General features: G+C 45.5%; 2 protein-coding genes across 2 annotated transcripts in view; both read right to left on the reverse strand.

Moving 5' to 3' along the window:
* Nucleotides 1–17,957, reverse strand: part of GNAI3 (G protein subunit alpha i3) — a 37,453-nt gene extending 19,496 nt beyond the window's left edge. Inside the window, exon 1 of the mRNA XM_006092582.3 lies at nt 17,722–17,957. Within this exon, the coding sequence (XP_006092644.1) occupies nt 17,722–17,839 (118 nt within the window). The 5' untranslated portion in view covers nt 17,840–17,957. The remainder of the gene's footprint in view (nt 1–17,721) is intronic.
* Nucleotides 17,958–22,209: 4,252 nt separating this feature from the next.
* On the reverse strand, nt 22,210–23,686 carry GPR61 (G protein-coupled receptor 61). The gene has a single exon (XM_023757125.1). It carries the CDS (start codon nt 23,621–23,623, stop codon nt 22,268–22,270), a length of 1,356 nt encoding a protein of 451 aa, XP_023612893.1. The 5' UTR covers nt 23,624–23,686; the 3' UTR covers nt 22,210–22,267.
* Nucleotides 23,687–23,978: the final 292 nt, after the last annotated feature.

Below are 23,978 nucleotides of genomic sequence, written 5' to 3' on the forward strand. Positions count from 1 at the left end.
AAGCTAAAAATGGTGACATATAATTAACATACAGATGAAATGTGGGTGCCAGTACCAATATGTATATTAAATATTAGGAAAGTCTAATTTTTAAATAACTAAATATGTAGTTCTAACAGGTTCTTCTTGCCCAACAATGGATCATGATGAGTACACTGGAAACCACAGGTGATTACTGCAAAGACTTCCTAAACGCTTCAGACCTTGCCTTTCCTATGGTCAGTGCTCTCCTCAGTGGCAGGAATGAAATCTGTAAAATGAAAATCAGATCATGTCACAACTCCACCTCAAACTCTCCTCCGCCGCCAATTACATTCAAAGTAAAATCCCGGGGCAGGAAGGCCCACTGCGCTCTGGCCCGTCCACCTCTTCATCGTTGACTCCCGTCATTCTCCATTTTGTTCTCTCTGCTCTTGTCAGTCAGGAAACATACCAAACAGGTTCTCAGTGAGCTTGATCCTGACTCATGGTCTCTGCAATCACTATTCCCTCTGCCTGGAACACGTTTTTACAAAATCTTCTTCTTCCTTCAGAACAGCATTCCCTGACTAATCTACCTAAAAAGCTCCATCCCATTCGCCCTCTCTCCCCTCACTCTGTGTTGTATTTTCTTGAAGCACCTGTCACTTCTTCACATTACAGACGTGTTCACTTCATGTCTTCTCCACTAAAATATAAGCTCCATGATGGTTTATGCATCCCTGTATTCCCAGGACCTAAAACTAAACCTAACATAAGTTGGTCATGCAAATAAATACAGCTGAACAGATAAATGACTAATGTTTAATATGTATGATCCTTTACTAAATATTTCTCAACTCTATCAACCAAAAATGTTAGTGAAAATGAAATTCAAGTAACTTAAACATTTCAGACATCTACATTTTTACAGAATCAAACAGGATTTTTACCTGTGACATTGTCTTTGTTCTTATCACCTAATCAATTATCAGGGGTAGCACTAAAATAGTTAATATACAAGTAGCACGCAGAGAACTTTCTAAGGACACTGTAAGAAAGAAGTGATTTCTCCCTTGCATACCTTAAAAAACACACACAACCTAATGATTCGATTTCAATTCTGGGGAAGAAAATAAAAAAGCATACCAGCTATATGTTGCCCTACCTCTGTGCTTTTCCAAGGCTACCGGATAAAATGTCCGTTTGTCCTTCTCTTCATTATGACACTATATGTAAATGTATGTATTTGTATATGTATTTTTTTCACCCAAGCTTTTATTAGGTACCCAGTTCCGTCTCTTAAAAGAAGGCACCTCTTACTGACCACAGAATTGGGTGGGCATTTCAGGGCATTTTATACAAATACAGACTGATTTGCTTTCTACCGAAAGGCTTGGACCCATTCGGCTTCTAGATCACCATGAAAAGTGCCAGCAGCTTACCTTTCTTCCAAGTATGAAATCGAAGAGTCACCTGGAACTCACTCACTCTTCTCTCCTTACATCAGGCTGTAACCAAATCTTCTTCCTCCTTATGCATTTCTCAAGTTAATCCTTTCTACTCACATCTCAGCCTGATGCTACACCTATTATATTGCTGTAACTTTCTCAAACTTATAGCTCAAAGCCCCCCTTCCTTCTCATTCTTTCCAAATGACACCACTAAAAAGGCACCAGTTTATCTAACAATTATCCAAATTCTAGCATCTTCTGTAACCCTTTATTAGGGCTGGACTCTTCATTTTACCTCAATCCTCTGTGCTCTGTTGCTGCAGTAGTGAGTCCCCCTCTAGTAACATCTCTCTTAGGTTTTCCCCACATGCTCCCCATGTCTCACCTTCCCCTCCCAATACAGATATGGTGTTTGGTACTTCCTAATTTTATCTACATCCTTTTACCTACCTTCCTTCAAAATTCACCAAATTTAAGGGGAGACTCACCTGCCCATCTTCAATCTACCAGGGCGGTAATCATAAGGATGTAAAGAATGGGATCCGTACAGAGGGAGTGCAATGACGGAATCCATGGCTTAGAGAGAAGAACTGAAGATGACTCTGTAGCAGAAGGGATGGAACTGGGCAGGGGGTAGGGTGTATAGAAGAGCAAAGTCCGAAAGGTCCCAGAGACAGGAGAGAATGGGATCAGTTTGACTTAGAAGATTTAGCCTTGAAAAGACATATAGCTAAAGGTCATCTTATCAATAGGAAGAAAGGACGAGGGCTAAAGCTAAGGGATTTCTGAAAGAAAAAGGGCAGAAGAAGCTAAGTTAGATGGTCTTGCTCTCAATACAAGAAGGCAATGTGCAGCAAACAAAGGGGTAGAATTGGTTTAGAAAATCAGCTTAGAAACAATCAAACAGAACAAGCAGTGTGTGTACAGGTTAGCATAATCACCGACAGTTAGATGAAAAACAACTTACCAGCACACGCTCTGTTCTAGAATCATCGTATTTACCGAAATGCATTCTATGTTTTGTTTTTAAGGAGCTCCTTGAGAGGAGACACCATATTACACGCCCCACCCACTTCTTCCCACAACACACACTACATTATGGGGATAGAAGATAAGAAATGCTGATGATTTCTCTTTTTTCTTTTATTTATCTTTATTGTTTGAAGTATTACAGATGTCCCCTTCCCCCACCAATGACTCCCCTTTAAGTCCAGGGAATTGCAAATATATATAAATAATTATCACATAAATAAACATGTTTAGCTTATATACACACTGATTTTAAACCCTGAAAGAGGGCTGATCCTCGAAAAACAGTGTCACCTGACGCCTTCTCTTTTTTCCTCTTTCATTTTGACTAGAAGGAAACGTCAAGCCAGTCCACAGAGGGTGCATGAGCGTATTCTGCTCCTTTACACTGCTGTGCCCTCAGGGATAAGATTTACTTACCTGGGGAACCGTCAACTGATGATGCTTAGAACAGTGCCTGACACACGATAGATAGTATTCAGTAAATATTAACCAGCCATCACTGTGAATGCTGTTTCCACTGTCAGAATACCACCAAGTAACGTTAGGGCCCAAAGAATGTAATTTAATAAAAACTCCTTGGACACTGATGTTGGCTCAAAATCCCAGTAGCAGCTGTTTCCCAACAATCAAATCCTAGATGGAACGTGGATTCACACTCTTAAACAGCAACTTATAACCTAAAAGCTACAGCAAACTATGACAAAGCATGAGTCATTTTCTCCACCCCACCCAGAGGAACAACAACAACAAAAAAACCTCTCTTCCTTAAATATACTTTCGGCTCTAGATACGCCTACTACCTTCTCTCCCACACCTCTCACCCATCAGTACCTCTCCGCCTACTACCTTCTCTCCCACACCTCTCACCCATCAGTACCTCTCCGCCTACTACCTTCTCTCCCACACCTCTCACCCATCAGTACCTCTCCGCCTACTACCTTCTCTCCCACACCTCTCACCCATCAGTACCTCTCCGCCTATTACCTTCTCTCCCACACCTCTCACCCATCAGTACCTCTCCGCCTATTACCTTCTCTCCCACACCTCTCACCCATCAGTACCTCTCGGGCGTTTCCTTGTGTTTTGTCCTTGTCCCACTACCTCGTGTACTAGTGGCGATTCTTGTGGCACCTGGAACATCTCTGTCTCCTTCCTGTTAAGTATCTGTTTCCATGGAGAAATCTTGCAGTGTCTAAAAGCCTGGGATTCTAGCTAGAGCACTGCCCTCTTCGGGAGGTCTGGAGCTAAGTCCGACAGGGCACTGTGTGTGGGTGACCAGCCTGTGCTGGACCAAGACACTCTCTTGGTCTCTGCAGGCCCCATTATCAGACAAAGGGAACACCTGACTTCTGTACCACGGAAGGTTGAAAACTTGACCAGCAAATAAATTTGATTTTTCTTTCTAACTTATCCTCACCTTTCATTTACAACTCAGGCACTTAAAAATATTTTTTTAGTGAACGATACCATGGCATAATAAACGCTGTGAAAGAGTAGACTTCGGTCCTAGCTCGGCCATGACTAACAGCAGGACCTTTGGCAAGCCACCTGGCCTCACTGTCTCCTTATATAGCAACTGTGAAGGGCTGTGGCCTAGGTGCTCCGTGGTTGCACTCTAACACTATAGTTATAATGACTCGATAAAGCTACCAGCAGACTCAATCTCTAATTCTGACACACGTAGGCTTGAAATCAGACCATGGGTCACATCATCCTATTAACCCAACCATTTACAATAGTGACCATAATCCAGTGATCAGCATGTCTCCAACAGGCACTCCTGATCAAGAAGGGACAGAGAACAGAAAGCATCAGACAGCGCAGAACATGGAGGAAAGGGTGTCTGGCAGCAAACCTCTATTCCTGCTCAAGGGGGCTCTGTAATGACATAATCTCCAACTGGCAGAATATTCAAGTTAGCTGCTGTTCTTTAAAGAATGAATATCCTTAACTAAGGATCTCAGGACCACAGGCCATGCTCGTTCGATGATCGATGGCTCCCACTGATTCCTTTCTATTGACAGGCATAGAGTAGCTAACAGTAAAAATTCAGATTAAGGTGAAAATGACATTTCATTCAGAATGCCTTTCTATTGACAGGCATAGAGTAGCTAACAGTAAAAATTCAGATTAAGGTGAAAATGACATTTCATTCAGAATGCTTTTCAAGGTATCATTCTTAATACAACAACCAGTCACTTCCTAATTCAGTAAAAGAAAAGGTTAGCAGAATTACAGATGCGAAAAATGTCACGGAGCAAATAAAAATTGTTTCTCAGTCTTTTTCCCCCTCACAAGCATTTCTTGTATGTGTCAGAAACTGCTGGGCAGAGACCTCAAATACAGATAAGCTTAGGAACTTATGACCTCGTGGGAGAAGTTAGAAACTGCTTTTCGTGTGAAATTAGCAAGTTTCCTTAGCCTAAAGCAGTGATGGCGAACCTTTTGAGCTCGGCGTGTCAGCATTTTGAAAAACCCTAACTTAACTCTGGTGCCGTGTCACATATAGAAATTTTTTGATATTTGCAACCATAGTAAAACAAAGACTTATATTTTTGATATTTATTTTGTATATTTAAATGCCATTTAACAAAGAAAAATCAACCAAAAAAATGAGTTCACGTGTCACCTCTGACACGTGTGTCATAGGTTCGCCATCACTGGCCTAAAGTGTCAGAATGCCTTGTTCCACCCAGCCCACTGTCCCTCTAAGCCTGCCCAGCCTTTGCACATAAATATCCTTGCAGCCAAACCGGTTTGGCTCAGTGGATAGAGCGTTGGCCTGTGGACTGAAAGGTCCCAGGTTCGATTCCGGTCAAGGGCATGTACCTTGGTTGCGGGCACATCCCCAGTAGGCGGTGTGCAAGAGGCAGCTGGTCGATGTTTCTCTCTCATCGATGTCACACTAATTATTTGGTCAAATTAATGTAATGAATTGGGTTTGTACTTATTTAGGTCTCCAGTAGTCCTATGCTCAAAAGCGCTCTTACAAAGCACAACTTAGTGCCTTCTTTTTGTGTGTCCCTGCACACCCCCCGCCCCCACCCCCACCCCCCGTATCTAGCCTCCATCTAGGACAGGTAGGCACATAACTGCGGGCATGATGAATGGCTTGAGTTTCCATGAGACTCAATGGTTACCTAATCACATTTTGCAAATGCCAGTTGCAATGGATGGAATTTTCAATGTGGGCAGCTAACAGAAACAGATTTCCATTCCTCTGCTATTTTTACTCAGCCCCACACCCATTCCTGGCTATGCCCTCACCTCTCACCCGCAATTATACCTGACAATAAATTTGGACTCACTCACAACCCTCTCCTATTTCCCCTATTTCCCTCTACATCTCACTCTAGGTCTATCCCAGCTCCCGCGCACCCACCATCCACTTCAGTGAAGCTGCTCTGAATCTGTCCTGTCCACCCCGTATCCCAACACCCAAGAGAGGGCACGAAACACAGTGAGTCCTCATTAAATATCTGTGCAGTGAATGAGTAAATGAATGAATGCTTAAGGGTAAAAGATGGCAGTGAGTGTGACTGGGGCAGAGAAAACGGTCTCTTCTCTGAAAAGATTTTTCTAGAAAACAATTGCCCAAAAGGTTTGAAGTGTATATAAGAAATCTCTGATAAAACTTGCAATGGCCGACATGATCTGGGCCACTCCCTCCCTGTGATTGATCAGGAAGTGAATACCTGAAGCAGGAGTCACCCAGGCAAAGCTGACAAGGACCTGCACCCTGCTGGACCTCGCTCCAAAAGATGAGTAGGACCCCCAGTCAGATTAACTGAGGACGCTGTACAAGGAAATGGAGAAAAAGGAATCCTGAACTACTAGGCTGCAATGTGTGAAAAACCCAGGCTGCCATTAGGGGGCCTTCATGCACATCAGCGTCAGGAAGGGAAGGGCCTCGGGAAGCTGGCCTAGAGAAAAGCGAATAGACAGATGTGCAGAGAGCCGTACAGGCGCCACGAGAGAGGAGAGAGGGCACACAAGAGAAGAGACAGAAGGTGGGGAAAGAGAATGGATGGGACCAAGGAGACAGAAGGGAGAGGAAGAGACAAGAAGGCCACAAGAAGCCGAAAGAGGGAAGACAACAGGAGCCTGGCCAATGCCAGCGCTGCCTCAGTTCCCACGGCCCGACTCTTCCGTTCTTCCTGCTTTCCCGGAAAACCTCTCTCCAGTCTAACAGTTCCCTCCCAACTCTCTGAGCTGGCTTCAATCCGTTTTCTATTTCTTGTGAGCAAAACAAAACATACAAATAAATAAAAACTGAATGGAAGTAGCTTTAAGTTAATTAGAATCAATTACCTTTTTTTGGCCTTTAAAAAAATCTTAAGTTGGTTTGATTAAATATTGAATACATAAAAGGGAATAATTGTGACATATGTGTAACAAAACAAACATCTGTGCAGCTATCACCCAGCATAAAACATTAAAGATGCCCAGTCATCTCTGAACTCACCTGGGTCTCTTCCTATCATCAATTACTTTTCCATGAAATATTTCTAGAAGGTGAATATGCAATAAGGGAGGGGAGGACATTAAAAAAAAACAAAACCCTAACAACCAAAATATGCCTGCCTTACACAACAGTATATGGTTTGTACAGTTTCACATCTTTCTCCAATTACATGGACAATCCTATCATTTTACAAGCCTTATCTATATATATAAAAGGCTAAGCGACTGTCCAACTGTCCGGTAGGTATGACGCACACGACCACCAGGGGGCAGGCGCTCAACGCAGGAGCTGCAGTGACTTGGCAGCTGTGGTGGTGACGCACCCGGAACCAGAGAGGAGGGAGCCCGATTCCTCGCAGGGCCGCACGATTCCACCTTTGGTCATGAGTTATGTTGTTGCTGGGCACTGTTGCCCAAATCTGGTGGGGGAGGGACCGTGGGAGGTTGGTTCCAGGGTGTGTCTGGCCCCTGCTAGCCTGGCCCCCCGCTGGCCACCTTCTAATTAATTTCCTTCCAATGTGCACGAATCCATGCACCGGGCCACTAGTAAACTATAAAGCAGAAAGCTAACAGCCACTTTAATGTTCATAAATCACCTAAGGAAGATGTTGGTTTGATTAAGAGAGAAAAAGAGGCAGCTCACTTAGCCGAATAGCTCTCCTCAAAACACTATCACTTGAGAACATGAACGAGTAACTTGAGTGCTGCTAAAGATCCGGTGTTCTCCTTGGGCAACTGGCCATGTGAGTGGGACAAGTGTGGTTCCTCCTCACTTCTGCGGAATATAAAGAGAATGCTGGAGGGAGCAGGCGCTTGTGAGCAAGGAGGGGATTAACCTCTGGCTGCCTCAGTATTCTAATTTTGGCTTCTGGTGAGTAAGTTTCCTTTCACTTCTTTGAAAGCAGGTCAACAAAAAGCCATTTGATGTTAACCCTAAATTATATGGTTTGTACACATACATCACTGAACACTAATTTTGCGAAGGTACATTTCTTACTAGCCCCGCCTCAAAATTTTCTTGTGAGATAGGAAAGTAAAATACTCAAATGAGCACCCTTCTAATCCCTGCATACCTCTCCAGCCTCACCTCCTCCGTTCTTACACCAACCCTTCATTCCAGGCAAACCTAGTCATTGGCTCACAGATATCACTGAGCTTTTGTGCGCACTATTACCCCTCTGTCTGGGTGCGCTTCTCTCCAGTCTCTGCCTTAAGAGCTCCTATTTACCCTTCACGGTCCATCTCGAACATCGCCTCCTCTGGGAGGACTTTCCTGATATGTCTCTTCCCCACCTCCTTCCAGACCTTGGCTACTCCTTCTGTAACCACATTCCACATGTATTATCACTGTTTACTGTGTATCTCCACAGCTCGAATTGCTTCAGAGCTCTATTTCTCGGTTATTTGTAATCTCCAGGCTAGGAAAGTACCTGAGCACATATAAGACGATCAGAGATAGCTGATCATAAGTAGCTTAACAAACAAGCCTCCTTTGGACAGTGCCACACCGAAAGCCAAAAAGCTCAACGGAAAGCAGCCCTGACAAGTGCGATGCGGTGCTCTGGACTGGATCCTGGGGCAGAAAAAAAACATTAGTGGAAAACTGCTAAAGTCCCAATCAAGTGTGAAGTTCAGTGTTGACAAACGTACCACTGCTGTGTTAAGATGTCAACATTAAGGGAAACCAGGTGAACAGTCTACGGGAACTCTATGCACCGTCTTGTGGCTTTTCTATAAATCTAAAATTATTCCAAAATAAAAAGTGTATTAAAAAAAACTTTTAAGTAGTCTAGAAAAAGTTGAAAGAACTACAATTACTGATGAGGACATGAATGTGGATTTTATTTTATTTTTTTTTAATATATTTTATTGACTTTTTAAAGAGAGGAAGGGAGAGGAATAGAGAGTTGGAAACATCGATGAGAGAGAGACATCGATCAGCTGCCTCCTGCACACCCTCTACTGGGTATGTGCCCACAACCAAGGTACACGCCCTTGACCGGAATCGAACCTGGGACCCTTGACTCCGCAGGCCGACGCTTTATCCACTGAGCCAAACCGGTTAGGGCATGAATGTGGATTTTAATTACAACCATCATAACACAAATACTAAAAGAATAAGAAATATACTTCTCTTAGAAGTAGAGGAAGAAACGAAATTATTTTTTAACAACCCAAAATGAACTAAAATATGTGAGGCTATATTAATGCTGCAAAATGGTAAGAGATTTCCATCATTAAACTGAAGGAGTTCAATATTTTATTTCCCAAAATGCGTACCTCAACACTGAAATCACTTCCATGGAGTGTTTAAGGCTGCACTATCAATCGCAGACATCAGAACTACATTAACTATGTAAATCATGGTAGCAATTACAGCATTGCCTCAAACAGAGCCCTGTTTTGAAGTTAATGATTCCCATGTTTTAACTTCAGGAAACAGAGGGAACATGCTCTACTAAAAGTATGTTACTCTGAAACCATCTTTCTATAACTTAGGGTAATTTGTAAAATGTAATTTCCAAGGTCCCAGGCAAAATCCATTTCCATACAACACTATCCATTTAATAAGAAAAAAAAATTAAAACTAGGGATATCAATACATGACTAAAACGAAAGCCACGGACAGTGCAACATTTCCATCATAAGTTTTTGGAATTCAATGGAATACTGTTTTAGTTTTAAACCCAACCATTACAGAAAGATTCATTATAAGATGACAAGAATCAAGCTACCCCACTAATTTTAAAGAACTCTGATGTAAAGGTTCCTATATCACCAGTATAGTACGTGTCAACCTCAGGCCACCTGAACAAAGCAGAAGATACAAGCACAATTTAAATATATAAATAGAGTGTATGTTTTGATCATGGTGAGACATGCCTGACTCTACAGCTGTAGGTTACCATGAGCAGCTAGAAAAAATTTAAAGCACTGTCTACTTTTAAGTTAAGCAATTCTGAGATGTAAAATACTAACATCACTTAAAAAAACAAAAACCTAAGACTTTCGTATGAATATTAAAAACATTAACCATTTGAATAGACTTGGTGACAAAAAGAAGCAAACAATAAACACTAATACCTCAGCTAATCTTGAACAATCTTTCTTAAACTTTTAAGTATCTTCCAAGTCTAACTTGGAAATCAAAGGGAATTCATGTCTGAAGTCTACATCCTCCTGAAACTTGTCTAAGATCATTAGGCCATTTTTCATAGACATGTCAAACAAACTTGGTCTTTTTGGAATCCTTCTTTGATTAGTTCATATTAGATATATTCATTTCTGTTACAACTTAATAGCAAATCATGGAAAATAGGATATTTCATTTACACAGAGCACTGTATCAAAACCAGAATGATTAAACAGGGATCCTAACACAATGTTACTCAGTTCAAGTAGCTTGAATTACAGAAATGATACAGATGATTGCTAAGCAGGTAACAGGATAGCCTGGATAGATAAATGCTTAAAGATAACTAACTCTAACTTGCTAAACACTGAAAAAGAAATATACCAAAAAGTAAGACAGTTTAAAAACTGGAGGTTAAAATCAAATACTAGAACAATTTCTTTTCTTTACATTCTCTTGAACATTTAAACTATGGGCACTTTATGTAATTTATGTCTTTCAGGTTTTTAACCTCAGTTTTTAACTGTCTTCCTAAACAGCTTTATGTTAAACTAAGTTTGATCAAACTCAAGAATAAGAGAACTAGCAACGCAAAAACAGCCCTCTTTATAATTTGCTAAAATACCCCACCTGGTTGATAATATTAACTCCACAGACAAAGGACCCTGAGATCAGACCTCATGCAGAACAAGGAAACTGAAGCTCAGCGATTAGGACTGAGCTCCCAGTTTTCAGTCTCTTTATTTCTGTATTCTGTTTAAATTTTAAAACAAACTCCAGTGATCTGAACAAATTTAGAGTCCACTGCTCTAGACATCTGTCTCTGTGGCTAACATTCTCGCTCCTGGGTACTTAAAGCATCTCTTCTTCCCTTCCCCACTTTCCCCGACAAATCCCAATCCCTAATAAAACAAAACTACACTAAGCCAACAAAACATAAGACAGAGCATGATGGCTCAAATCTATGAGCAATCTGCCCTGCCATGTTTTTACCTACTCCCTAAACAAACAAACAAACAAACAAACAAAAAACCTATAAGCAAGATTATTAACAAGGAGCAAAATAGTCTGTTTTACCTCTTCCCTTAGTTTTGGACAATTTTCTGGTGCTCATAAAAATAGTAGGGAAAAAAGTAAGGAAAAAGCAGGGATGATGAAGCACAGATCCTGTACTGATTATACACATTAAAAAATTAGCTCCTGAATTAAAATAGAAAGTAATTAAATCAAGGTGAATTCGGTTATTTAATAGTAATTAAATAACTATTCTGAGTTGGATGTGTTGATAATGGGAGTTTAAAATCCTGCACCCTACCTCAAGTTGAATTTAATTACATCTGCCAACCATACAAAATGACAACTTAATATTGAGAATTAGCAGGCATGTTCTTGTGAATTAATGAAAAACAGGATATTTTTTCCATTGATTTTGGGAGAGAGTGGAAGGGAGGAGTAGAGATAGAGAGAAACATCAACTGGTTGCCTCCTGGACACACCCTGACCAAGGCCAGGGATCAAGCCTGCAATTGAGGTATGTGCCCTAGACCAGAATCAAACCCACGACCCTTTAGTCTGTGGGCTGATGCTCTAACCACTCGGCAACCAGCTAGGGCTAAAGCAGGGATACAGTTAGTTCTTCAATATTTCATCTCATTCCAACTTGTATTTAATGAGTGTCTACTACATCGTAGGATTGTCATCTATTAATCATTAACTCTCTATCCAACTATTATATAAAAAGCCTGTGGTCATCACGCCATAAGGAGCAGTCAGCAGGAGGCTGTGCGCGCGGGGTGGGCACAGGTGGGCGGGACTCGACTCTAGAGGACTTGATCGGAGGCGAGGGCGGGTTTCTGGGTCCCACCAAGCTGCAGGACTCTGGGTCCTGGGTCTCCCGCAATTTTGCGCTGGGCCCCTAGTGCCTTTTTAATAGAGAAATTGACCCCCCCAGTCTTGGAAAGGGTAAGACTTACGGAACTCATAATACTTCATCAATCCTGCCATATTCCCACTACCGCTGGCTAGACAGTGGTGGGCACCTGACATGGCTGAGCCAATCTGACATTCTTTCCCAGGAACCTGAAATGGGGATCATGGGAACCTGACTCGGATGACATGAAGCACTTAACCACCAGGTCAGGCAGTGTGTGAGCCAGAGGTGTCAGAGTAAGCCAAAGCTGAAAATTGGGGGTGGGGATGGGCAGGGCCAAAGAAGTCATAAGTGAGCAGAGAAAGCTGATCTGAAGAGGTGACTTACCAACAAAAGAGAACAAATGACTATTCTGTCCTAGGAGAAATCAGGGAGAGAGCACGCATCACAATCCTTACACACGGGACCTGGCTCTATTCATTTCTTGTCCATCTTTGGATGTCTGATGCCTATGAAGTTGCCCACTGTATCCTTTCAATAAACTCCTCCTTGATTGGGACAAGTGTGAGAAAGTTCCTGTTCCTTACAGGCAAAACACCTTAGCATTATTTATAATATAAAGATGAGAAATACCTAGTCCTGTTGGCCCTCAAGGACCATGTAGTTAGGAGCAGGTAAGTATAAAAATAATCATAATATTAGGAAGACAGACTGTAAGAGACATAAAAAGTACTATGATATTTCAAAGAGATGGACAGAACATCAAAAAGGTTTCATGGAGGAAAGGGAACTGCATAGTAATCATAACAGATGGAACTTTGGGATATTTTTAAAATGCATTTACTAAGAAAAAGAAAATGATGAGACCCTAAGTCAGTCAGTAACAACAACATTTTACAGTCCAGTAACTCCAATATCTGGTTAACAAATGAGTCATAGGACTTGGTGATTGACTGGTTATGAGGATGAGAGCAAGAGGAGAGTTAAAAATCTAGATCTGTTTTCAGCCAAGAAGACTTGAGAACGATGATGCCAGAACAGGCAAGTTCCCAACAGGTGGACTTGGGGAGAGAAGGGACGTGGGGAGGTAAGTTCTATATGGGGTTTATCAACCTGAGGGAAGCGGTGGCCTGTAGGTAACGAATTCATTGGGGGAACAGGAGAAAGACAAGCCATCTGAAGTACAGGAAAGAGATTTCTCAAAATTCCAAGTAAAAAACTGTCCTCTAAAAGAGGAACTAAAGACTCTTCACAGTGTCTAGGTTTTTTCTTTTGCGTTTTCAACTTTCCATTTTTGCACAGCTACTGATTCTCCTGGTCCCAATGAGGGACTTTAAAGAATGGAGGGCAGACAGTATTGTGGGAAAAGAACAAGTATTGTGATCGAATCCATGGCTCCTCTCCCCAGGAAAATCATATAACCCCAGGTTTGTTTGTTTGTTTGTTTGTTAAAGCATGCCATGGAAGAAACCAGAAAGGAAAAGAGAGGGTTGGGGGAAAAGAGGAAGTACCTGCCAAGACCCATCCACTCCTTTTTCCTTTCCCAGCAACTGGGGATGAGGCTCAGCACCATGGGGAGGAACTGAGTAAGGAACACAGGTCTTCGGGTTTCAACAACCTTCTCCAAAAGAGGAACCACTTTCATAGAGACAACTGCCACAAAACTAAAAGACTTCTTGGTAATACTGCACATAAGTTTAATAGGCTAAACATTCTTTTTAAAACAACACAGATGCAGCCCTGATTAAAAGGTTACATACCCTATAAATTCTAATAAGTACTAAGCACCCTGCTCTCTGTCATCACTACAGAATTAGCCTCTTCAGGGAAGATTACAATCTTGTAATTCCTAAAAAGGACCTCATTGTCAGACTGCAGAATGATGAGTGCATTTAAATAAAAGACACAAAGAACAGTAAGTGCTTATAAAAAAACAAACCTATTTTTATAATGTGAATTTCTACTTTTTATGCCAGTTTTTTTTTCTTTCTCAGAAACAAGATGCATCCTCACAAGAAATTTAACAACTGTCTATGAATCTTATGCCAAAAATTGGCAAACTCTGCAAAGGATATCATCCTATGAGGACATAATGTAATATGGTACTTATCAAAGGACTGCCTAAGTTTTAATGAGCAGATTCAGCCAGTGATACGCAGATATTTAAATGTGAATCATCGATTGTATAACACGGGTTTAAGTGAATTAGATGATTCCAACTATCTGCATGCAACTTAATTTCTGCCATGCCACCACTGGCAGAATCCTAAAGAATAAAGCATCACCCTCACTTTGTATGTTTGCTCAAGATCTGCTAAGAGGAACTACAAGAAATGAAAATCTGGAGATAGCACAGGAGTAGATCAGGCAAGAACTTACAAAACTAAGTGATAATATTTAATTTCTTCACCATAAAGGATTGATATTTATTAAATTTCCTTGGAGACCTTTAAAAAGGGTATATTAATATTTGAAAAATAATTCGATATCTGCCTGAAACACCTTTGAAAAAAGTAGCTAAAATGATAAGCTTCACACTGTAATAACAGAGGTCACCATTTACTGAAATTTGTTTGCTGAGCATTTTACATACATCATCTCATTTCATATTATAAAATAGACATCATCATTCCCACTTTACATGTGTGAAAATTAAGACACACATGGTTAAGTTACATGCTCTGGGTCTCACAGCTAATAAATGGAGGTGGGAATTGAGTTTGGTTTTACGTGACTCCAAAAGCAGTGCTCTTGTCCATTATACCAGTGCGTCCCAACTGTGCCACCTCATGGCACACACTGAAAATGATAATATTTGTGAGGCTTATTGAGGTAAGCTGGGTATGTTTTTTATATATCATAAAATTATGACATGAAAAATCAAACACAAAGTATTACAGATGATATTAAATACTAATTAGTATAAATCTTCCAAATGAAATATTTTCAATACCAAATTCAGAAAATTTACAGAGGAAATCATACCAAAATTACCATTTCAACTGTTGTAATGAAAAATTATAAAAATGATTTAAAATTTCAAAACTATTTTAAAAGTTTGCAAACAGCACACCTGTTTGCCATCCTATGTACTGCACTCTGATTGGAAAGCTTTGCAAAATATAATTTTGTCTTTCTATAGAATATTATGATTAAACACTCATCTGGCATATCAAGATCCTTCCAATAATACATCTAAAGGAAATTCAAATAAAAGGTAATAAAAAAAATTATAACACGGAAGTGTTCCTTAACTAATTCAGCCCACACTAGTTTCTTAATCTGAATTTCATAGTACCTGTAATCTGTAACATTCATTTTGACTTAAAAACAAAAATAACTAATATTCATTGAGCTAATACAGTGTACCAAGCTGTGTTCTACTTCACATTATTACGATATTTAATCCTCACAGCAATACTATGAAATACCTCTATTTTCTCCATTTTAAAAGATGGGGAAGCTGAGAGAGAATTGCGTAAAAAACTTTCCCAAGGTTAGAGCTGGTGAATGAGAATTAGAATATGAAACAGCCTGACTGCAGAGCCCATGTTGTTAATCACTGTGCTAAACTATATCCCTGCGAGGAAGAAAATACAGTAATATTTAATGAACACCTATTATGTGCCAGGAGAGACAAGGGCAAGTAAATAGAGCGCAACTTAGACTACACTTGACAGCTTCACAGTGAAGTAAAAACGACTTACATGGACATCCAGGAGGTATTCTACAGCACAAGGAAAATCCTTTGTATACTGTGATGGGTGCATTTTGCTTATAGAAACAGCAAGGGAGAAAACTGGCATTTCATATGTGCGTCATGATATGGTTCCAGCAAGAGCATCTGTATCTGTCACCTACTTGAAGTGGTTGATTAAACTTGCTCAAGAATATTAAAAAATCTCACTTAAAACAATGAAATTGATAAAAATTGAAAGCAAATGCTTTAGTACTTCGATTTTTACTTACAGCTTTTGAGGTTCCCTAAGTCATCATAGGTTTCAATTTGTTCTTAATTAAATGCACTATTTAAAGGTCCTGAATAAAGATTTCTGTAGACATTTGGACAAGTTCCACCTGTCAAATCCAGCCACTTGGAGGAAAGCCTCCCAGTTTGCAACTGTATTACAATAGGCTAATGCCCTGAGGGGATCTCTGATGGGCAATATAAATCAAAACACGCCCAGAAGACGAGAGACACCTTTAATTTTACAACCAGCTGATCAATACAGACCATGCTAATGCCCTGAGTATTGTGATTTATATCAAACACCTGAAAAGCCCCACGTAGCAAGGTCTGCCCAGTATTAATAGTATGTAAAGAGCATGTGCCAGGGACCATGCTCATTCCCAAACGATACTTGTTAGACAGAGAGCGGCTGTCTAGAACTACAACGTGAATTCATGCTTTCTGAAAGATCAGGTCAGCAGTCTGGAAGCTCAAGCTCTCATGTGTAACTTGCCCCCACCATCCAGAAAGCTGTTACCAGGGCTTCTCAACCTACAAACCACCAAACAGGTTAACAGGAGGAGAGGAACGGGGCACCCAGCACAGCCTGGAGCACAGAATTAGGTGATGGTGGAGCACCTCTCTTAAAACAACTTCTTTTCCTCAAAAATCAATTGTTTTAAAAAAATAAAGTTCTACCGCTTACAGAAACCACGACTCCTACTTCTTCTCCAACAGATCCCTAGAAAATACTTATAAAGAAACAACTGGCTTGATTTATTGACAAGCTGACGCTAGGGTTCTTTATAGGGTTTACTGAACCTCTAGAAGCCAGCCTCTCCGACATTTTTTAAACTAATCACGCTGAGTAAAATGCATCTGTACCTAAAAGCCACTTAAAACGAATGTGGGGGTAAAATAAACAGGAAGTCCTGAAATCAATGTTTTTAGTTTGAAGGGACCAAAAGAGAAAGAGAGAGAGAGAGAGAGAGAGAGAGAGAGAGAGAGAGAGAGAGAAAACGGCTCACCAGAAGTCTGTCCCAGTCTGGACAGTAAATGTGTCTGGCTCCTGAATGGACCCTAAGATAACCCACATCCCTACCCACTACCAGCCCCGCCAACGCGGGCTGGACTGTCCACCACGTCCTTGGACACCAACCTCAGGCCAGGCAGCCCTTACACTTCCTCGGCTCACACCATCTCCCCTTTGCAAAACCAAGGGAAGGGGTGATAAAACCTTAGGAGGGTAAAAAGGGTGGAAAAACATAGACAGCCTCTGCAACCAAACTCTCCCTTTATGCCGAGAACTTGTCAGTTAGCTGGACCGCACACCTTCGCTGACTGGGTAAGCCTTCCACCTGCCCTGCTGCTCAGAGGCCCCTCTCTGTCACCCGCGGGGCCAGCTGCGACCGCTCTGGCCCAGCCCCTCCATTTACATTCACCACTCAAGCCCCCCGGCTCTGCCCCGCCATCAAGTATATCACCTCGCTCCGAACTCGCAAGCCCCCCACACCGTGCCCCGTCCTCCTGGCTACCCACACCTTCCAACCCCCGTGCCAAGCCTTCCCCAGCCCCTTCCCTTCCGGTAGGAGCCTTTCCTCTGCACCCAAGACCGTCCTATTTCCCCGCGCTCCCAACTCTCCGCCAAAGGCAGCCCAGCTCGGAGTCACACCCTCGCCAGCCCGATTCCCGCACCCCGCCCGGCGGAGGCTCAGCCGCCGACCCCACCCCCGAGCCCCTGCCCGCTACGCCCTCCGCCCGCTTCGGGGTCCTCCCCGCCAGCCCGGCCGGACGCCCCTCACGGCCCCCAAGTGCCCAGGACTCCCCGCAAGCCCCGCCGGCCCCGCCCACAGGCCCTCACCGAGGAGCAGCAGCTTCACTTCTTTCGCCGCTTTCTCCCCGTCCTCACGCAAGTTGCGGTCGATCATCTTGCTCCGCTCCACCGCCGCCTTGTCCTCGGCGCTCAACGTGCAGCCCATGGCGGCGGCGGGAGAGGGGACCAGGCCCGGGCTCACTCACGCACCGCGGAGACTGCGGGTCGGCCGGCCGAGTCGGCGTCTGCTGCTGGGCGGCGGCCCTCTCGGTCAGCTCCAGGAGCGCCCGGAGAAACCGGATATCCGGCGTTTACGACACTTCCGGAAACGCCCCGCGGTCGTTACGGCTAGAACTGTTCCTGCTGGGGAAACTGGAGGAGCAACCGGAAGCGGAAGTACGGGTGGGGGATGGCGAATCCCGGCGATGGTTCTGCAGGCTGTCCCGGTCCCGTGGAACTCGCCTTAGTCCCTTTGCATGTTTTCGGTTGTCATTTTTAAATAAATGCAGAAAAACCGGGGACTGGCTTCAGTTCCTGGCGCCCTCCCCAGGGCACATCCCCGCTTTGGATGAGGGTTGGGGGGTGGACTCCTGATAAGAACCTGTAACCCGCCTGGGAATTTCTCACTGGTCAAACCCGGGGTCCCTGGCCAAGTGTAGGACACGTTCTCCACCTGGGTCTGCGCAGCCAGGTCTACGGGATGGGAGCAGACTTCAGAGCCGGGTCCTGGCCACGCTTCACCGCTGCGATCTGTCAGGCCGACCGTGCCTGGGACCTGAGCGATCCCTTTCTCCCCCTCCGTCCGCCGCCTCCTGATCCTGGTCCTTGGGCCGTTACGTGCAGGTTTGTGTGGACCTGAGAACTGTCCAGCTACTGCGTTGTTGGCAAAGGGCTCCTTGAAATCGCTGGCAGACTCTCCCTGGAAGGTAAGCGGGTGGTTCCTCCATAGCTGCCTTTCCCGGGATGAGCCCGTCGTCGCCCCGCAGCTAGGGGCCTTAGCACTTCTACCCGGACTAGTCAACCTCAGCCCCACACCCGAAACAAACCAGTGCACCCTGTGAATCTCCTAAAATTTCCTGTTGCGGTGCCACACAAAAAGGGAAGTTCTAGTAAAACTGGCCTTTCAGTTCTAGGATCACTTGAAAATTAATAAATCCCCTATGAAAGTCCCAGGCTGATAGCCTTTTCCACTCATAATCCTGGGTACTACCTCGAAGGTGACCCTACATTACCTCTTCTCCCAAGAGCCCCACACCTACTCTCCACCATACAGTCTAGGGAGGGGAACTCTTGTAGCCCCAAAAGCTTTTTCCTGTGGTTAAAAATTATTTCCCTAACATAACCTAAGCCTTAGAATATAAGACAGGTTTATATGGTGATGATTCAATAATTAGAAAGGTTCCACGAGAGCCACCTTAGACAGCCTCCACCCCCATAACTTTATACCAGTTTTTTCGAAATTTGACAAGACTCCTATTCATTCCCTAATGACTGTTAGAATAAAAGGGACATGTTTTCCCATAATCAGTACTAATGGGGAAAAGGGGCAAGAGGAAAGGGAAGAAAAACCAGTATTTATTGAGTACCTACTTGCCAGGTATGGCTAGGTGCTTCCATATGTCATCTCTTAATCCTCACAACAACCCTGTGAGGTAGGTAATGTTGTCCCCACTTTTGCAGATGAGGAAATAGGCTCAGAGAAGTTAAGCATCTTTCCCAAGTTCACACAGTGAGTACGTAGGTCTGTGTGACTCCCAGATTCACCCCTTTTCTCTCACGCCGCTGTAAGGTGTTACCTGGGGACACCTGACAACAGAAGGCCTTCATCTAGGCTCGAGAGTTACCCCAGCACCACCAGGGTGCAGGAAAAAGCAGCGACAGAAGGGTTGTCTCAACCTGCTGATTCTCAGGGGATTAGGGGCCAAATGTTTCCAGGAACAACTTTCCCAGCTAAGGATTACATATGGAACTTGGCCAAGCAATCCTGGCGACGAGAAAACTCCTGGAAGGTGGTCATGGCAAAAAACTGTTGGGAAAGTTCTTAGCATAAGAGAAGAGAAATGTTTATCTCCTTCATGATTCACTTGGGGAAAAATAAAAGGCAAACGAACCAGCATATGTCAAAGTCTGTATGTCAAAGTCTGTAATAAACGCCAGCGAGATCACAGGTGTCAGGAAATTTCAGCCTGAATTAGAGTCATCCTTGCACTTAAAATTTTCTCCTTTGATGTATGGGGAGGAAGGGTTGCTGGGCAAAGTCAAAGAAAAAGGCAAAATAATTGAACAAGATGGCTCCCAGACAATGTTTAATGCCCCCCTCCTGGGCCCTGCACCACCCCCTCCCACCCCGCCACACACAGAGGCACCTTTCCTATTTCCACTGGCTCACACTGCCACCTGCTGGCAGTGCTCAGGGCCTACTGCAGATCATGATGTTGGAAGAGGTTTTCCCTCACCTAGGAACGAGATTCCACCCTTAGGAGTTTATCTTAAAAGGGAAGGGAGAGGAGGATATGTTTTGCAATCACAAAAGACTCCTGGGTGTATATAGTATCTAAGGGATTTCTTCAATGTAATAGGCGCTAGACTAGGAAGACAAAAACCTGGAAATTTTCCTAGATCTAAAGGGGGAAAGCTGTTTGCCCATTTTCATTTAATCAATTATTTTTTTTTTCAACTAAGTTTTCATTTACAACCCACACACTTTCCATAATCGGCAGGAAACCTCTGTGCCAGTATCTTGCTGCAACGGACAGAACTTTCAGAAGTTAGAACCATGTTCATCTAGCCTCCAGTATATTTTTCACAGAACTCTATAAGGCTTTACCAGATGGTAAATGGTCTTTAAAAATACAAGGTACTGCCCTAACCGGTTTGGCTCAGTGAATAGAGCGTCAGCCTGCGGACTGAAGGGTCTCAGGTTTGATTCCGGTCAAGGGCATGTACCTTGGTTGCAGGCACATCCCCAATAGGGGGTGTGTAGGAGACAGCTGATCGATGTTTCTCTCTCATCGATGTTTCTAACTCTCTCTCCCTTCCATTCTGTAAAACATCAATAAAATATATTTTAAAAAAATACAAGGTACTTGGTCAAATTAGACTATGAACTCCTTGAAAACCGTGTCTTCACATCCTCTCTGTGGGTATTCAACTACGATGCACTGAATCCAACCAAAGGAGTCAATGTTGATATCAGTATAACTTTTGTAATAAAAAGTATTTATTGGCTGTTCAAAGGGGAAACTGTCCCACTCCCACCAGGCCACCTTCCCCTTTGATGCTCAGTGAGCCAGGCATTTGTTCAAATACAGACCACACCACCCCCTTGGTCCTGCCTCAACCCTGTAATGTTACCTGATTCGGCTGAGGGAAGTGGATGGACAAGTAGTCCCAGGTGGATGCCCTGTCCAGTCTGCAATGATTTCCCCCGCCCGTGAGAATACCGCCACCAATGCCAACCAACACCGTTCCTACAGTCTCAACCAGCGAACAGCTGAGCCCCACTCCTGTGCCCTCTCTCCAACCCAGGGCTGCCGATAGGAGAGAGATTTAAGTCTTTGTTACTGAAGCTAATTTTGAGAGCGATGAATGGGAGCAGGGAGGCGTTTAATGGACCACGGAAACCCCACCCGACCAACCCATTCCCAACCTTAGTCTCTGTACCCGATGGTCCAGGGGCTGGAGGTGGGTCACGGCCATGAGGAGAGAGATCAGGGAGGCCAGTCCTAGGGGGGGAAAAAGATTTATGGTATTAGATTACCTAGCTTCTCTGTACCCAACCACCTTAGCAATTCAAATACTAACCCCCACCTTCAGCCATCCAACCCCCAATCTTTCCACTTCTTCGTCCTAAAAGACAAGGAGGAAGAGCCATCCTGTCCTGTTCTTGCTTCTGCAGAGATAAGCCCCAGCTTGATGCCCCACGTGCGGGAGAGAGACGGAGCAACAGGACAGAAGGGCTGTTCCCAGAGGGCAGGAGAGAGCAGCACCCCGACTGCTGTTTCCCTTTGCTTCTGGCAGGGAAGGGTCATGCCCAGCTGGTCCTCTCACCTTAAGGAAACCGCAGGCCTAAAACTAGAAAAAGGTCTATTTACTCACATCGAAACACGGGGCTGAGAGAGTTCTTTTGAAACCTAGCCAGGAGAGGAGACCACGTGGGTCATTTTCTTACCTTGCTTGGACAGTTACTGCCCTGGACAGTTAGCCTGAAAAATGAAATGTCCTAAAGGGTCCCCAGGACTACTCCAAACCCGGCCTGCCGCCCCCCCTCCTCCCGCTCCTACCCTCACAGCATCCCTGCTTCCTGAGGCGGGGAAAGTTCACTGGTGGAGAGACATCAACCTTCTCACCTTCGTGACCCTTGACTCTCGTCACCATCTCACCAGGTCCCCTCCCCCAGTAGTCAAGGATCACAGCCATGTCCAAGGCAAACATGTCCATCCTGTTGGCTCTGTTCCCGACCCAGAAAACACGAAGCAGAGGCCGTGTGCGGAGCCCCCGCAGCCCCCGCCGGCTGGGGAGAGGTGAGCCACCAGGCGCTCCTCGCAGTCCTGACCGGCCCGGCCCCACCTCCCTCCGCGAGTCCAGCAGCCCATCAGGATTCAGGTCGAGGCGAGGGGGCCGGACGGAGGTAGCTGTCTGACATGATGATGTCGCTGGTGAGTTGCTGCTCCAGGAACTCAGAGGTCTCCTCAGCTATCTGGCCTGGGATTCGAAAGTCCACAGCCGCGGCCTCCTGCTTGGGGCTGGGGAGGGGCCGGGCCACCCAGGACTCCGTGGAGCAGCCGGTCCCCTGCAGGAACTGCAGGAAGTTCTCCTCGATGGAGCCCTCCCGGCTGGGCAGCCTCAGCTCCTCCTCGGGGGCCTGCTTGAAGAAGCAGACGAACTGCTTGCTGAGCTCCCCCCGGATCTGCCGGTTGAGACATCCGTAGAAGAAGGGGTTGGAAGTGAAGCAGAAGTAGCCGATCCAAGTCACCACGTTCTCCACCTGCCGCGTGGACGTGGGCTGAGCACTCAGGGCCGCGTAGAGGTGGAAAGAAAAGTAGGGCAACCAGCAGAGCAGGAACTGGCCCCCCACGGCCAGGAGGACCACGGCCGCCTTCCCGCCGCCGAACGTCCGGTGCGGGGTGGTCTGGTGGGCCCCCGAGCTGGTGACCATGGTGGAGCGGCTGCTGAGAGACTCCGAGCGCTGCCGGGGCGTCTCCATCCACGTGGGCAGCGGCCCGCGCTGCATGGCGGCCACGCGGGCCACCCGGAACATGCTGCAGTAGACCACCAGGATGAGGAGCAGGGGCAGCAGGAAGTAGAGGACAGCGAAGACCACCACGAACAGCTGGCAGTAGGCACTGCGGCTCCATTGGAGGGAGCAGCCTGGCGGGATGCTGGGCACCCCCTCCTCCCGGGAGACCCTCCCCAACACGGGCATGGCGGCCATGGCCAAGGCCTTCACCCACACCCCCACCAGCACGGAGGCCACCAGCCCCAGCGTCATGCGCACCTCGTAGCGCATGGGGTGGACCACGTAATAGTAGCGCTCCACGTTGATGGCCGACACGGAGAGAATGGCCAGGCTGACAAAGCACACGCTCAGGAACACGTAGAGGCGGCAGGCGACCTCCCCGAAGAGGTCATGGTCAAAGAGGGCGGAGCTGGAGAGCATGGCCAGGGGCATGAGGGTCAGGGCGGCCAGCAGGTCCACCAGGCAGAGGTGGAAGACGAAGACGAATTTGCGGAGGGCGGGGGTCTTGGCGATGACGGCCATCACGGCGGCATTGCCGGCCACGGCGGTCAGGTCCAGCAGGAGCATGAAGAAGAGGGCCACGGACTCCGAGGCCACGTCCCGCAGCCCCACCTCCGGGGCCCCGCTGGCGGTAGAGGGGCCGGGGGTCTGGGGAGCCCTCCCCAGGGCGGAAGAGTTCCCTGATGACTGGGGGATGGGTGAGGACTCCATGGGGCCGGAAGAGGACACCCAGGGCACCTCCTGTCACAGGCCCATCCCCCATCCTAGTCCAGTGACCCTGGGATGGCCAGCCCAGGCCCAGGCTTCCCAGCGCGGTGAGTGGGGGTGGCGGGAGAGGGCCCCTCCTGCGGGAGTCTCTCAGACACGCTCCGGGGGCCAGCCTTGGAGGGGGGCGGGCGGCTGTGCGGAGCCCCGGGCCGGTAACAGGCTCAGGAGCTCATCTCTCCGCCAGGAGGTAGCTCGGGGTCTGCCTCGGTGACCATGACCTCGGCGGAGACAGACGTGAGGGACGGGGGAGCCTCGCCCACTCCACACTCCACCCGCTGACTGGTCTCCGGCTCCTTCG

The sequence above is a fragment of the Myotis lucifugus genome, unplaced genomic scaffold (genome assembly GCF_000147115.1).
Source record: "Myotis lucifugus unplaced genomic scaffold, Myoluc2.0 scaffold_101, whole genome shotgun sequence".
NCBI classification, from domain to species: Eukaryota; Metazoa; Chordata; class Mammalia; order Chiroptera; family Vespertilionidae; genus Myotis; species Myotis lucifugus.

What these genes read in the sequence shown, in the direction of transcription:
- GPR61 (XM_023757125.1), bottom strand. Translation starts at nt 23,623, where the DNA reads ATGGAGTCCTCACCCATCCCCCAGTCATCAGGGAACTCTTCCGCCCTG.